The sequence below is a fragment of the Anabrus simplex genome, chromosome 3, assembly GCF_040414725.1.
Source record: "Anabrus simplex isolate iqAnaSimp1 chromosome 3, ASM4041472v1, whole genome shotgun sequence".
In the NCBI taxonomy this organism is placed as follows: Eukaryota; Metazoa; Arthropoda; class Insecta; order Orthoptera; family Tettigoniidae; genus Anabrus; species Anabrus simplex.
The window spans coordinates 437,743,776-437,760,302 of record NC_090267.1 but is presented as its reverse complement, the minus strand read 5'-3'; the positions used below and the strand labels follow the sequence as shown (position 1 = coordinate 437,760,302).

The window sequence follows — 16,527 nt, the reverse complement described above, 5'->3', positions numbered from 1 at the left end:
CAATGTCTCAGCATGTCAGAAATGGCACATCTTTTGTCTCAGCTTTTAAGAAATCTGTCACAAGAGAGAACATGTGTTTACTGCACTATTATTATTTAATCAAATATCTCTTGAGATAGAAAAAAAATGCTTCTTAAATTAGTGCTTTTTATATGTGTAAATTATATTTTGTTAAGTGTCAGCTTTATGATCTGAATTAAGATGTTACAACACCGATGTGGGATAATTTTATGCAAATAAACAATCATCTTTTTGGTCTTGTTCACATAATATTTATGCCAGAAGCAGCCACTAACAGCATTTAACATGCAAAAATATATGCTGAAGCCCTGTTGTTATGAGCAAGAATATGCTAACATTCTAAGAGATTCCTATAAAGATTAAGACCAGAAAAGCATACCTCAATTCCATGAAACACTAAGGACCTTGCAGATCCTACACAGCCTGAAATGTGCACAACTTAAATAATAAGTGCTCTCTCTAATAATTTGAAACAAATTTCCAGATAATAAGCTAAAGTGCACAAGGGTATAGCTAGCCAACTAGACTTCACAGTGGGGAAAATTTACAAGCAGCATTATGAAAGAGAGGAATAGTTTCCAGCTTCTGAAAGAGTGAAACCTGTCACAATATGTTAGTTTAAACTTAACCTAAAAAAAGTCTGTATGAAGCAAGGAAACAACTGCATATAATAAAGCATACCCTAAACGTAACACAATGTTAATAACATAAGCACAAAATTCTTAGTTTACTACGGACTGTCCAATACAAATTTTACTTAATCTTTCATAAGCACAAAATAATAAAATCTCTAGAAGATGCAATGCTTTCATTCAATTTTATATTTATGTTATGAGAGGAAGCATAGGACAGGTTTCACTGCTTTGCATTGCTACTGAAGCATTTACCTTACGGCTCGCAGTGGGCGAGCGCTGTGGGGAGGGAGGGAGGCTACGAGACAGGTGGCTACTGTTGGCTGAGGCAGGTAGGGCAAGATTGTTGGCGGAACCAGCCCTCTTCAAGCCACGTGCATGAGCCGCACTGGCCACTGTTGCCAGCAAACTACTGATCCCTCGCCGTGGTCCCTGCACCATCAAAGTTGTCATTCTGTGTACCTTATACATAGGTTTGAATTGTTCTCCACTGCATAAGATTGAATGGCCTTGATAGTTTCTTTGAAAATCATAAAACTGATGGCAAAGAGAAAATAGTGGAAGGAATCGAAATGAACTCGTCAATTTGTTAAAAAAGGAATAAAAATCTCAATGAGTTAGTCCATTATCACCCATAAAAATGTAAATTTTAAAAACATTTATGTCAACAGTCAAAGGCAGTTGTTTAAGCAAAACCACTCACTTAACATAAAACTCTACACAAAAAAAACTCTACACAAAACACACATTTATTATTTGTAAATCATTCAAAAATAACAAGTGATACATATAATACTGTAAGGAACTCATTCTTTTTTACATATTGGCGAAGTAAGTACTCCAGTTCATGGAAAGTATGAAAATAACAGAAGCTCGGAGTCATTACTGTAAGAAAACTCTCCTTCTAACCTACAAGCAACTCAAGGCACGCAAGGTCAGAGTTGGCACAGTAAAGAATGTAACGACAATAATGCATTCATAGAATCAAACGATATCCTTTATACCATGGGTGAGTAATTTGAAAGGTAACATCATGAAGTATGCAGAATAGTAATAAACAGGATAAGGTAAGGTCTCTGATATAAATAGGACACTTGTCAGGTTGAGAAGAACTGGTCAGCAAGGAAGCAATGTATGAAAATTAGAACTCTCGAATAGGATTTAATTTTAGAGGACTGAGCAACTGTATGTTAGGGATTGATTATGAAGAAGTGTACACGTAAAAATTTTTTTAAAAAAAATCACAGCACTAAAAACATGGTCTATTGATGGTCAGATGCCTTACTGGAGGCATTATGAAGAGTTCACAGTCATTGTGGCATATTTCGTAAGTGTCGATGAATCTCCTCTGACTCACAGTGCTCCTGCTGTTATCAGTAGCCTTTGTGACATTGAGACAGTTCTACTCCTTGTTCTATACCCTAAAATTTCTAAATGAGAGCCACAAACTTTGAACAACTCAAATGACAGTTACCTATACAAAATACTAAACTAGGGCAGTGAAGGGATATTTAACTTATAACACAAGTCTTTTCTATTGTTACTATCAGCCTCAAATGTAATATTTAAGATCTTTTATTTCTACAGGTTTATCTGAAATGGCAACAAAGCCAAAATGATGGAACGTACGCAATAGGTGAAACAAAAATTCTTCAGTGAACATGGAGTCATAATCCAAGCATTTGCAAGATAATGTTGGACTTTTGTTGATGCTCTGCCACTGATGCGATTGCTTATACACAATCATCTTGTGGGCTCTACGTATTTGTACACCCAGTGCCGTCATTTTAATTGGTACCAAATTACTGAAAAATATCTTAAAACTTGTGAACAAGAGATCTGATCAAGGATGATGTTACATGGTACAATACAATACAATACACACACTTTTATCTGTTATAAGAAATGCTCAAAATATATCCTTGCATCTCAATGCAGTAATATTGTCGCTGATCAAACACGGTTTAATAAGAGCTACTGATAATGTGGTGTAAGGTGTATTTTGGTTATTTGGTACTAACTTGGGTGGTGGCACCAGCGTACAATCCATCAAATCCATGGTGGAGCGTCAACACACGACTACCATTATCTCGCAGGTGGTTCGATTACAACCCCACATTCACCAAGGTGCTTTTGCTTCTATCATGTATGTTTCACACTTTTGCCTTGTGCCTTGAGTTCTGATACACTCTTGTCTATGTTAAAAAACACACTTTTTGTGTACTAGATGCAGATCCTCGGGGTCAACCTCATTTTGAAGTCTGATGATTTATTCTAATTATCTTTCTTCCTCTGAGATGGAAAAAGGATATTCAAAATATTGAACAGGTGTAGAGCAAAGAGATATGACTAACATACTAGAATTTGGAATATACCTCTAACCACCAGAAATCATTAATAAATACAAGGATGCCAATGATAACACAAAGAAACTGATATTATAATGCGGGTTTTTAGGTAGATCAATATCTGATATATATTCAATACAATTTGGCAGCATTAAAAAATGGAAAAGCAGACACTGTGTAGAAGTAAAACATAAAATTCAACACATCTGTTATATAGACCATTAACATGAAACTGAAATGAGTATAAGACAAAATGATAAGTACCTGCAGGAGAAAGATGCAGTAAATGGACACCCCTTGAAACGAAAGTAGACTAATCCCATACATCATGAAAGCCTAAATAAGACTGAGTACTTGGTAGAAATTTTACTACCTACAGCGGTCAAACAAAACGGGCATGATTATCGGTGCCCACTGATTCATTACACCCATGTGATAGTAATGAATTGGCAATGCCCAACCTGGGAAACCAACACAATTAACAGACAGGGACCATCAATGTCTTTGACTTGTCAAATTTGCAAGCTTTATTAGATATGTGGTTACAGACTTTAGTTCGTCACCTGGAAGTGTTGCCAGTACCCGTACTATTCCTCAGGTGGTGTTTGCATTTGGATTCCATGGATGAGCTGCGGCATGTAAACCAATGATCAATGCACCTGATCATAAAGCCAAGTGGTTTGCTGAAATGGGAATGAATGAAATGGAATGGCTGGCACAAAGCGCTGATCTAAACCAAACTGAGCATTAATGGGATGAGTTACGGTGCTGGTTGACAGCGAGATCAGACCGCCCCAAAACAGCTACAGAACTGTTTACCATGTTACAGGAGGAATGAAAATACCTGCAGACATCTAATGAAAGTGGGAAGTCTTCATAGAAGAGTAGAGGCTGTGATAGTGGTGAAGGGAGGACCTACGTCATGCTGACACCGCAGCAGCTAGAGTTAAGCCAGTAACTACAGGTGCCCGGTCATTAACAGCAATGTAGTGTATGTAGAGGGTGGTCAGAAACAACATGAACCGGGTATATGAGCAATAGAGGATTTGTCATACTGACAAATAATATGAAAAAAATTATTCAATATCTCGCGCTATTGTCATTTAATCAGTCGCTGAAGTTAGTCTATCAGATTGCTTCGCAGGTGAATTCAAATGAGCTTTGTGAAACGGTGCTGCTGAATCTCCACATGGCTTAAGACTTGCTAGAGGCATGCCAAGAAATCAGCATCAAATAGAAACACAGTGTGGGTTTCAGCCGGGGTCACCGTAACATACTTGCTATGGCGTGATCCCGCCAGTGCGGAGGTGCGTGTTCAAATCCCTTCCCCGGCAAAGTTCTTTTCTAAAATTAGTGTTCTCAAGCAAGTCTTAAGCCGTGTGCAGATTTAGGAACACCGCCTAGCAAAGACTATTTGAGTTCGCCTGCAAAGTGATCTAACTGGCTAACTTCAGCAGCTGGTAAAATGACAACGGCATGAGATATCAAATTATTTTTTTTCAAATTATTTATCAGAATAACCAACCCTCCAAAGCTCGTATACACGTTTCTGACCACCCTGTGTTAGATGATGAACACTGTAATCTTATGTTGAGGGATAGAAAAGGAACGTTCCATGTTTTGTTTTGACTATCAATTGTCTTCAGATACAAAGAAAATTAAACAAAATATGAATGGTAGTTATGAGATGGTCAAAACAAACAGGACAAGTCAATAAGAACATCTACCTCAAATATCTCCAGATGAACACTCATCCCCAACACAGAATATTTTCTTATGAAGCAAGACCAAAACTGGGAGAAAATGTTTCTGGCAGCATGGATGTAAACCATTAATGAAAATAATAGGCATGACCAGTTATCATCGAACTAACGAAAGTGGATTCATGGTGAGCCTGGGAACAATGTGAACATTCTTCTTCTTTCCTACAACTGCATCACACATGTATTTAAAGTCAGTGAAGTAATATATTATTGTTTATTCTGCTATTTGTTAACAGCAATAATAAACATATGGAAGCCATTTTAAAACTGTACCTGAATTCATTTTAATTTAATGTCTCTATATCTTATTTCAGTTTTGTTCAGTTCCTAGCTGTTGTACCCATCATTGATGGGACAATGATTTAGTACATGCACGATTACATTTTTGTCGACCCCTCAAGTTGTTCCTGAGATTCTGAGGCACGTAGGTGGACATGCAGCTGATGGTACCTTGTCAAGATGTAGGCTACTCGCTTTCTGTATCTCTATGGCCCTTTGTAGCTCTTTTTTTTTTTTTTTTTTGGCAAACTCCTGATTTGATCTTTTCCTTATAGTATGCAAACAAAGTATGAGGTTAATATTTAAAAAAGTAGACTACAGACATACAAAACCTTTTAACACTGCCAGGCTGATTTCCATAGCAACTCTCCATTGAGTTAGTTATCGGCTCTTAGGACTTTCACACAAAAATGTCGAGGAGAGAGGACAAGATTGGTATTGAACAAAAAAATTCGTAAATATTCATCTAAATAAATTTTGTCACGAGCAATTTTCTGGTAAAAACCAAATGTAAAAGAGATATCATCATCATCATCATCATTGTTGACCCTCTCCAGTTGCCCAGGTGTGGTGTACGAGCTCCCTCAATCTTTGTCTGTCCATGAAACACACTTCTCTTTTAACCTTCTCCCAATCTTGTTCTCTCTCCTGGACAGTCCGGCTCCATAGCTAAATTGTTAGCGTTCTGGCCTTTGGTCACAGGGGTCCTGAGTTTGATTCCCGGCAGTTTTGGGAATTTTAACCATAATTGGTTAACTTTGCTGTCACGGGGGCTGGGCGTATGTGTCGTCTTCATCATCATCATTTCATCCTCATCATGACGCGCAGGTCGCCTAGTGGCATCAAATCAAAAGACATGTATATGGCGAGCCAAACCTGTCTTCGGAAACTCCCAGCACTAAAAGCCACACTTTTTTCTCCTAGACATCTTTCTTCATCAGATCAGTCCACTTTTCTCTGAGTCTGCCTACTAGCCCTTTTCCTATAACTTCTTTTTCATATTCCCTTCTTGCAGTTCTGCCTGTACCATCCTTTTTCACATGGCCAAACCACTTCAGCCTTGCTTTCTCGATCCTTTGTAGTAGGGAGCCTCCTATCCCGCCTCCTTTTCGTACTTTATCGTTCCTGATCTTATCCTTCCTGGTCTTCTGCATCATGGTGCATACTATCAAAGGGTAGAGATAGGTCTACCTATTCAATACTATTAGATTAATATAATATCTTATATGTAATTGGTACTAGTTTTGACCTTGCTACATTAGGTCAACTTCAGCCATGATCAAATTGGAAACACATGCCTACATATAACCACCAATAAAAATGACAAATTGGTATGTCTTAAGTAAAATCTGAAACTAAAACAGTGATGAAATGTCAGACTAAACATTTAAAACTGAAACTAAAATTTCACATAAAACTGTTGTGACGGGTGTTGGACTATTATTATTAAAGTGACTTTATTGTGGCGAAGTTAGAGCTCCTGGCCCTTTCTTACACTTAGCCACTTCATTTATATAAATTACTAATTTACAATAAATTTTTTACATATAATTTAAATATATTAAATCAATACAACTATGTCAATATCCTTATAATAACCAAGTATCCTTGAGTCTTGAATTGATCTTGGAGCTGATATTCATTGCCTATACAGTGGACCCATTTGATCTACAAATACGCCTTGTTGAATAAAATATATGAGCAACAGTCTGAGTAAGAGTCTGGTGTTGGTGTCCACGCCAAGTGCACATAAATTATGAGGAACACTGGGACATTCACTTCACACTGAATTAAAACAATAGATCATTAGATCTGATGGAAAGGCCACTTATTCAAGTTGAGAATGTCCCCTTCAAGCTCTAATATAAACTGTTACTCATGTATTCCATTCAACAAGGCATAATCTGTAGATCAAATGGGTCCACTATACAGACACTGAATATCAGCTCCAAGCTCAATTCAAGACTAAGGAATACTTGATGATTATAAGGACAATGACATAGTCCAACACCAGTCACAACAGTTTTAATGTGTCATTTTAGTTTCCATTTTAAATGTGCAGTCTGACATTTCATCACTGTTTTAGTTTTAGATTTGACTTACGACATACCAATTTGTCATTTTTATTGGTGGTTATATGTAGGCATGTGTTTCCAATTTGATCATGGCTGAAGATGACCTAATGTAGCAAAGTCGAAACTAGTACCAATTATGTAAGATGATATATTAATCTAATGGTATTGAATAGGTAGACCTTTCTCTACCCTTTGATAGTGATCAATTGTCAGTACAGACCATAACGAAATTCATAACTTATGGCTCATGGTGCATAGGAACTTCACTCTGCACCTTGGAGTTTTGAGTTGTCTTGTCTCAATAACGTGGTAGTTTCCAGGCTATGCATGAGGATGGGTGTATAATAGAATTTACATTGTCTTAATTTCAATGGTACTTGTTTATCCCACGGCAGTTGTCTTACTTGGTGGTAAAATTGAGTTGCCTTGCAAATTTCACAGTCCACCTCATATTTGGAAGGTTGTCGTTTGATACTATACTACCCAAGTACTTAAACTTTGAAACACTGTCCAGTTTGCTGTCATTTAGTCTGATTTGTGGTTCATCATCTTCACTCCATCATTTCATCCCCACCGTCTTAGTCAGGCCACCTTCCATTGAACTTAAAAAAAAATGAAATATAGCTAAGATTTTACTCGCCCTTATCCTACACTTAAATAGAAACTTTCATGAAAATCCACCCATCCATTCTCCTATCATGCTGTAACAAACAGACAAAAATTAAACTACTTGTCCTGTTTGGCATAAAAACCAAGTATCAGACTAATTTTCAAAAAAAGTAAAGACTGAAAGATGATTTTTTGAAATATATAAATATATGTTCAATACATACCTGAGATACGCTGTTATCATCCTCAGCAGCAGTCATGATGATCTCTGGCTGAGCTGATGCTCTTCTCGGTTGGGTGACAGGAACGGCAAGCTCAGAAGTCCGAGATCCCACATCTTCAGACAGTGCTGATGCTCTTCGTTGAATACCACCCGGCATACACACAGTTCCACCTTGACACTTAGTAACACACTTCTTGTGACAAGTCATGGCACAGTCTCGACACTGCACGGCATCTTTCAACCAGATCTACAAAGAATTCATCATTTATAGAGGAAAAAAGAGATTAGTGAGTTACACAACAAAGGAGCATAAAAAAATATGTATGAAGCCTACTCTTTGCACCCATGAAGGGGTATGTCTTAATAGGGATCATATATATGTTTTCAAGTATTTTAAAAATGCACCATCTCAGAAAAGTCTTTTGGTGACAATGGGGTAGGAAAGAGCCAGGAATGGGAAGGAAGCGGCCACAGCCTTAAGGTACAGCTTCAGCATTTGCCAGGTCTGAAAATGGGAAACTACGGAAAACCATCTTCACGGCTGCCGACAGTGGGGTTCGAACCTACCATCTCCCAAATGTAAGTTCACAGTTGCGCGTCCCTAACCGTACAGCCAACTCGCCCAGTCCACAGCAATTATACAAAAACTGTCAATGACAGCTAGTTAAATATATACAGTATATTGATGTGTCCAACAGACTGTATGAATACCCCGTATTAAATGGATCCACATATTAAGCAAGAAAAATTAAACAATATAATAATGTAATTTGTATGGTTCTCATTGTAAATTACCATTTTACTTGAAATACTGAAATCCAGACACCCTTCTTGGCAAACTTCAATTAGTCTACAGAACAGCTCTTTCAATGTATCAGATGTCTGGAAAGAACAATATCAACAGCAATCCTCGTTACCCCATCATCCCATCATTAAGAATCCCTGTGAGCACCTAGATGGATTTCTCCTACCCAAACAACAGTGGAGGACTGGCCAAGGTAGGTGTGGAGCTAGCCTATTCAAATGGGGATGGAAGACTTCTCCACAATGTGATGGCAAAGAAGAGGAACAGACAACCAACCACATTGCATATGAGCATCCTTTACGTTATTACAGAGATTCTATAGAGAACTTACACTGTGTCTCAAGCGAAGCTCTTCTCTGGCTTTCCAACACTGATATGGAGCTTTAGTTGTGAACTTGAGATGGTGGTTTTTAGAGATAGCATTCACCATATGCTGAATAAATAATTGAAATATAATAGTTAAATAAAATACAGTACCCCATATTGTAGATATAGTATTACGCCCTCCTAATGTCACAGATGCAGAAATTGAATCATGATTTTTTAACATTGTGTTAATGTAGATGATGGAATTCCTAACACATCAGCGAGCTGTTTCTGGTTAAGATTAGTGTTTTCATCCTGTTTTTACAAAATTTCTAATTTACCCGATTAGGGAAGCCCCTTCCTTTTCACACACTTATACACAGACAAACTTCAATATACTGAACACAACTGAGAGGCAATCGTAGAACTAGCGTGGTAAACCAGTACAGGATGTGATGAAAAGATCTTTTTTCTCACTTCCTTGTCCATGATTTCTACATTGGTATGTTAACAACCTGACTTCAAGAAATCCTAAATTGGCCTCTCCTCGCCTCTACAGTATTAAAGATATTAACATTAGAAGTTCCATCTTTACAATACTTAAAGTGTCACATTTTATTATTAGCAGCATAGAACCAAGACTGAAATGTTAATCATTATTTTTTCTCTTAACCTGTGTGTGAACAAACGTAAGATTCTATACTTGTTCAAAATGATGATATGTTTATAATCCATTAACGGAACACATTTTATGAATAGCAGCATAAAACAAAGAATGAACCACTAGTCATAATTTTTCTCTCAAAACCTGTGTCTCAGCAAACTTAAGATTCTTTTATACTTGAACAACGATGAGATGTTTCGAATGGATTTCAAGTCACCACTTTGTTGTCAAATGGCACACTAAGACCATGTAAATTTGATTTGCTGTAGATATGTATATAACACCTATTTTGTTATGCTAATTTTACTATTTAACTTTTATTCTTCGCTAGGCTGACGATGTTCCAAAGAGGGACGAAACATGTATCTACAACTTCGCTTTAAGAATAAAAACTTTCAATGTTAATATCTTTAAACTGTTCAGAGTTGACAATATGGACTAAGCACGTCATACATTACTTGTAATCTACAGTATTAATTCATCTGTGTACTCTGTACATTCTGCAGACTTCCCGTTGCAAGATAGGTTGTCTTAATTTCAATGGTACTTGTTTATTCCATGGCAGTTGTCTTACTTGGTGGTAAAATTGAGTTGCCTTGCAAATTTCACTGTCCACCTCATATTTTGGAAGGTTGTCCTTTGATACTATACTACCCAAGTACTAAAACTTTGAAACACTGTCCAGTTTGCTGTCATTTAGTCTGATTTGTGGTTCATCATCTTCACTATCATTTCATCCCTACTATCTTAGTCAGGCCACCTTCCATTGAACTTTAAAAAAAAAATGAAATATAGCTAAGATTTTACTCGCCCTTATCCTACACAGAAATAGAAACTTTCATGAAAATCCACCCATCCATTCTCCTATCATGCTGTAACAAACAGACAAAAATTAAACTGCTTGTCCTGTTTGGCATAAAAATCAAGTATCAGCTGATTGCAAGGTCTGAATGTCAACATACACTACCCAGCCTGTGGTCCCAGGTAAAATTTGCAATTTTCTTCAGGCCTGTAGGTACATTTGCAACAAGGGAGTAAAATTTTCTATTTCTCCTCAACCTCACTAAAAATTAACTGAAGAATATTCCCTCAAAAAAAGAGCTCCTTTAATGGGAGCAAAGCATGATTGACATAATGGGGGATTATAATGGGTCCCAGTTGGTCATGTCCAGAGACTGGACAAAAAGTGTGTATTACCTGTGATAACATAATGAACAGGTGTATCTTATCAGGGTTTCATTGTTCATCACATTAACTACAGTAGAAATATTAGGAGTATTTACCTTTTTTGCACAAAATTCACACTGTGTTGTTCTATGGAACTGAGTCCGAATGAAGTCATGTTGTTTCTTCTGCTCAAGCTGGATGGTAGGAGAGAGTAATTGTGGAGATGGTGTGGACTCCACAGGACTGGAAGCCACTTTAGCAGATGGAGGAGCACCAGCAGGAGTTAAGTACACAAAAGATAACAGGATGTCTCCATAGCAGAGGCAAGGCTCAAACCCTGAGTGAGTTGACAACTTATGGTTGCGACTAGGAAAAAAAAAAGACACACATGAAAAGAATTACAATTTTAAAAATATATGTTTATCTTTGGACATAGAAGTTGCTCAGCCGCATACTGTATGTAGTCGACCATTTTATACAACACAGTCACAAAGTGGCAGATATTGTTATTCTACAGTACATTAAACAATCGTGTAATGGTTCATGCCAATCATTTTTAGTTCCTTCAATTGCTATCGATTGTAAGTAATACAGGGAGTTGGGATTTTGCCTTACACAAGTTCTGTAGCATGTCGGAAGCCAACAACATGGAGGTTTTGCATTATCACATTCCCTTTCTTACGTAGTTTGCTACATTCCTAAATTTGCCACCTGTTGATATTTGGCTTATCTGTGGGATAGAAGGTGGTGAATGCTAACAACATAACTGCTTAGAGCTGTGATCGCTTTCATGGCTTTAAACACTTTTAAAGGATTGTCGCAAAGTCAGGAACGAAGAGTGGGAAGCAGGTAGAGGCGGCACGGCCGGCCAGTTCATCTGCCACGTTCTCACTCCTCTCTCTCTCTCAGAGGCGGCAAGGCCGGCCAGTTCATCTGCCACGTTCTCACTCCTCTCTCTCTCTCTCTCTCTCTCTCTCTCTCTCCTAGGCCCAGCAATCACTGCCACTCCACAAGGCAAATGGGATCATGCGGCCCTCAATGCAATATTTTGCAGTATTCGTGGAAGTACGTGATCTTTATGACCGTGTGACGTGAACTGGATGTGTTTAACTGCAATGAGTAATAAGTTGTTATATAAATATTATATAATATACAATGTATATACATCAACTAAATTTGTAACCAATATTCATAACACTTGACTGTATATAGATTGATTTCAGTGCTCCAATGTGGGCGTAAAATAAATAATAATAATAATAATAATAATAATAATAATAATAATAATAATAATAATAATAATACAATGTATATGTGAATAATTACATGCCATTACTGTTTACTTGTGAGTACTTGTGGTTGTTTGTAACTATGAACAGATGTCGCAACGAATGTTTGCATCCTGTTATCTAATGTCTGGAATGTTGCTCAAAGCCTAATGGCATTATTTGTCAAAGAAGACAATCAGGAAACTGGAATAAACAATACAGAGGCTGATCTGGCTTTTAACACTTACCCGTGCATATCTGTTTAATAAAAACAAGGGGAAAAAACATTTTAGGACTTATGTGAATGCAGGACTGCGTGGTGCCATTCGCCGCATGGAGTGGCAGCAATTGCCCAGGCTAGGGAAGTAATATATTGCAAGAGTGAGAGTGTGGAAGACTAGCTGGCCTCCACCTGCTTCCCGCCGCTCACTCCTGTCTATGCGGTGCTCAAATGAGCAAACTTTGACACCCCAAAACATGTGCTAAATATACAATTGGGCATCTAATTTTGATAGGGTTGAATAAAATATGGCTATTGAAGATGTCGTAACAAATCTCAATCAGATCGGAGACTTACAGATGATAGTGTTTCCTTGAGAGTCTTATGATATTTACTATGATGTTGTCTAATGTAGGGTAATGAATACCAAACCCCTTCATGAGACTCCATGTGTACTTGGTTACTCTGCCTCTGCAACCGAATAACAAGTCATCTGTCTGAATGGATGTTGTAGTGTTTCAATGTTACCTAGCAACTACACAGCCTATGTCCTATGGCTGGTGGTCATCTGAAATCAGTAACTGTTGATGGATGGCCATGACAGAGACATAAGTTAAATTTGAAGATCACAGGATTGTAAGTCTCATTTCCCGTACAGCAAAAGTACTGCTTCGAGTCCTAAATAGGAGACTATATAATAATAATTCATTATGGAAGAGCAGTATGGATTTAGGAGAGGAAAATGGATAAGAGATGCTAATGGGTTATTAAGAACCATTGGAGAAAGATATATAGAAAAAGGAAGATTGGTGTTTGTGATATTTATTGATCATGACAAAAAGGCCTCTGACAGAGTACAATGGGAGAAATTAATGGACATAATGAAAAAAAAAGAGTAGACTAGAAAGAAAGAAGACTGATAGAGAATCTTTACATACATCAAAACGTTTGGGTAGTAGGAGAAATGAATTTGTTGGAAGAAAGCAAAATTGGTAAAGGGGTTAGACAAAGTTGTCTTTCACCAACCTTGTTTAATATATACCTTGGGGAAATAATTTAAGGTACCGGTAAGCAAGGTGTTAATGTAGGAGGAAAGAAAACTGAATGAACCAGATTTGCTGACGACATGGTGATCCTAGCAGAAACTGAGAAAATGATGAAAATGATGCTGGAAATATTGAGCAGATTGTGTGAAAACTTTGGTATGAAAATTAACAGAAAGAAGACTAAGGCAATTATCATGAGTACATAGAAGGATGTAATAACAGCAAAGGTAGTCCCTCAGGTGAAGAAATAGAACAAGTATCTGCATTCAAATATTTAGGAAGCACAATCAGAAGTGATCTATATTGTTTGGATTAGGCGAAGAGCAGAATGGCAATGGCCAAGGAAACAAAGATGAAGCAAAGGATACTGATTGTTGGGCCACTGAATATGGACCTTAGGAAGAGGTTAGTGAGAGCTTTGTATGGAGCACTGCTCTTTATGGATCTGAGACTTGGATTTTAAGAAGGGAGAAAGAAAGAAGACTGAAATCTTTTGAAATGCAAGTACAGAGAAAAATGGAGATTATCAACTGGCAAGACAAATTAAGAAATGAAGTAGTATTGGAAAGAGTAGGTGAAGAAAGGATGATAATACTGGAAACCAAAAGAGAAAGAAGAATTTGTTAGGTCACTGTTTACGAAGGAAATGTTTATTAGCACAGGCACTGGAAGGAAAAGTTGCAGGGAGAAGGCTGAGAGGAAGAAAGAGGTATGAAATGATGGACAGTATAAAAATTAATGGACGATACTGGAAGACTAAAAGGATGGCAGAAGACAGATCGGCTTGGAAAATGCATGCAAAAAGTTGCTGATAGGCAGAGAACCAATGACGACAACGATTTTCCCATAGGGAAATTTGGCACCACTTTTTAAAATTTATATTTCTTAGTTGTTTCTGGTTTTTAATTCCTTTTTCTATCTGATTTCATTTAATTTTTGGCCACCTAACTTCAAGCAGATCTTCAAGGGATTGATCCAAGTCTATTTTATTCAGTTCATTGGTTTACTACATTTCCTCTAATGTACTTGGCACCTTGCCTCCTCCTATTATCATCTTGTGAATTAACATATTAAATAGTTTAAGTATCAGTAGAAATATAGTTTTTAATTACTGTGACTATCGATTCTACAGGCACCATACACAAAGATCCCAGCCTTAAAACTTCCACACTTGTTATCCTGTTTCCTTTGCAGCCTTCTGTTCATGTTATCTTTTATTTTCTCCTAAATTTTGTACTTTGGAGCCGTCTGAGTAGTACGACCACTAAGATAAACTGTGCTGCATAAGCTGACTACCTATGATTTCTGATACTAGATAAGCATGTTGAGATTTAGTATGTAGTTCCGAGTTATTGAAGAGAAGATCCATATAATCGTTTGCACATTTTCTTAGGAATTAGCCCTGGGTATGATGTAGACGTGAAAGTGCATCTAACTGAGTGATCACTGGTATTAGTGATCCACCTCCAACAAATACCGACAGCCTCTTTGAAGGGAGGATGAGCAACTGGAGGTCAGGTTGGCCTAATGCCCTCGAGGTGAGAAATCGCCCCTACAGGTGGATGAACCAATTCCATGGTCAATGGCATAGGCGGTCAATGGCATAGGCTGTAGAAGGCAACAGGAAACCACTACATTAAAGATACTCTGGATTTCCCTAAGAACCAGCAGTTTAACTTGATGATAATATTACAAGTAATCATGTTTTGAATTGTCTCAAGTATCAACACTGCTTTCATTTCTTTCAAGTGCATTTATGTTGAATTTTAATCTTATTTATGTCCTTGTGCTGATGATAGCTCCAAGAGCTGAAACAAGTTCAAATTTATTGCATTAATAATCTTTTTAGATTGTAATTTGTGTATTGATTTGGTGGTTTAACTATATGTATTCTTAAATTCATGATAATACTAGGACAGCCACTGGAACTGAAGAGATTGGCAGAAGACACTGACTACTGGAGAACTGCCACCAACCAACCTCAGGGTCGACAACCTTCGAAGAACAACATTTAATTAATTTATTTTTTTGCTATTTGCTTAACGTCGCACCGACACAGATAGGTCTTATGGCGACAATGGGATAGGGATGGCCCAGGAGTTGGAAGGAAGCGGCTATGGCCTTATGGTACAGCCCCAGCATTTGCCTGGTGTGAAAATGAGAAACCACGGAAAACCATATTCAGGGCTGCTGACAGTGGGATTCGAACCTACTATCTCCCGGATGCAAGCTCACAGTTGCGCGACTCTAACCGCACGGTCAACTCGCCCGGTGAACAACATTTAAGCAATGGGAGTAACAATACAACTTTTCATTCTTTTTCACTATTCTCTTATTCTATTGCTCATTGTGAACAATTAGAAAAGGCATATAAAATGTTTTCCTCAAATCTCTTGAAAGAGGGAAAAGTGAACAACTTTTATCTTATAGCTGTGCAGTTTCTTTCTTTCTTTCTTTTTTTTTTAAAGGGAAAACTTACCTTATAACTGTACAATCCCTAGAAAAAGAGAAAAAAATTACCTTATAGCTGTGTATGGATCAGGTGGCAGTAAAGAATAGCTCTTTAAGTGATGGCCCAACTTTGTGGCGCTGCACTCGGATGCTATAGCAGCCAGAGGTATGCTCACGTGGCCCAATAACGTGTCCCTTTCTATGCGGTTTGGCTGTCCAGGAACCAATTTGGATTTTGAAGCGGTGGTGGTGTTGTCATTGCCTGACCCCTTACTCCACACGCTCACGTTCAGATATCGAAGTTTGGAGTGAATTTTGAAGTTCAATGTCTCCTCAAAGACGAGAACCTGTCAAAAAATTCATGGTGGGTTAAATAAAGAGATATATTCCATTATTACATAAACTGTATGTATCACTGAAAAAACATGTACTTAGGAATTTGATTACAAAGAAATTTTATAGCAACTGAAATTTGGATTTGGAGGAAAATGACGAGGACAGGCTGGATTTAAAAAAAAAAAAAAAAAAATGACAAATCGAGATGTTCTAAAGGAAGTCAATGAGTCAATGAAAAGAAGGAAGTTAAAACCTGTACGTCATGTTCTGAGACATAATGACTTCCTAGTAAACATCTTTGAAGGAAAAATACT

The 16,527-nt window shown here is 37.5% G+C and overlaps 1 protein-coding gene across 3 annotated transcripts in view; it reads right to left on the bottom strand.

The window, feature by feature from the left end:
- The window catches only part of Pdzd8 (PDZ domain containing 8), a 134,887-nt gene that overhangs the window by 25,725 nt on the left and 92,635 nt on the right, over nt 1–16,527 (bottom strand). Inside the window, exons 10-13 of one of the 3 annotated variants that reach the window (XM_067143488.2) lie at nt 15,947–16,224; nt 11,009–11,258; nt 7,952–8,197; nt 909–1,190 (exon numbers count right to left, since the gene is read on the bottom strand). In XM_067143488.2, the coding sequence (XP_066999589.2) occupies nt 909–1,190; nt 7,952–8,197; nt 11,009–11,258; nt 15,947–16,224 (1,056 nt within the window). The remainder of the gene's footprint in view (nt 1–908; nt 1,191–7,951; nt 8,198–11,008; nt 11,259–15,946; nt 16,225–16,527) is intronic. The other 2 variants (XM_067143489.2, XM_067143490.2) reach the window with 2 other exon arrangements.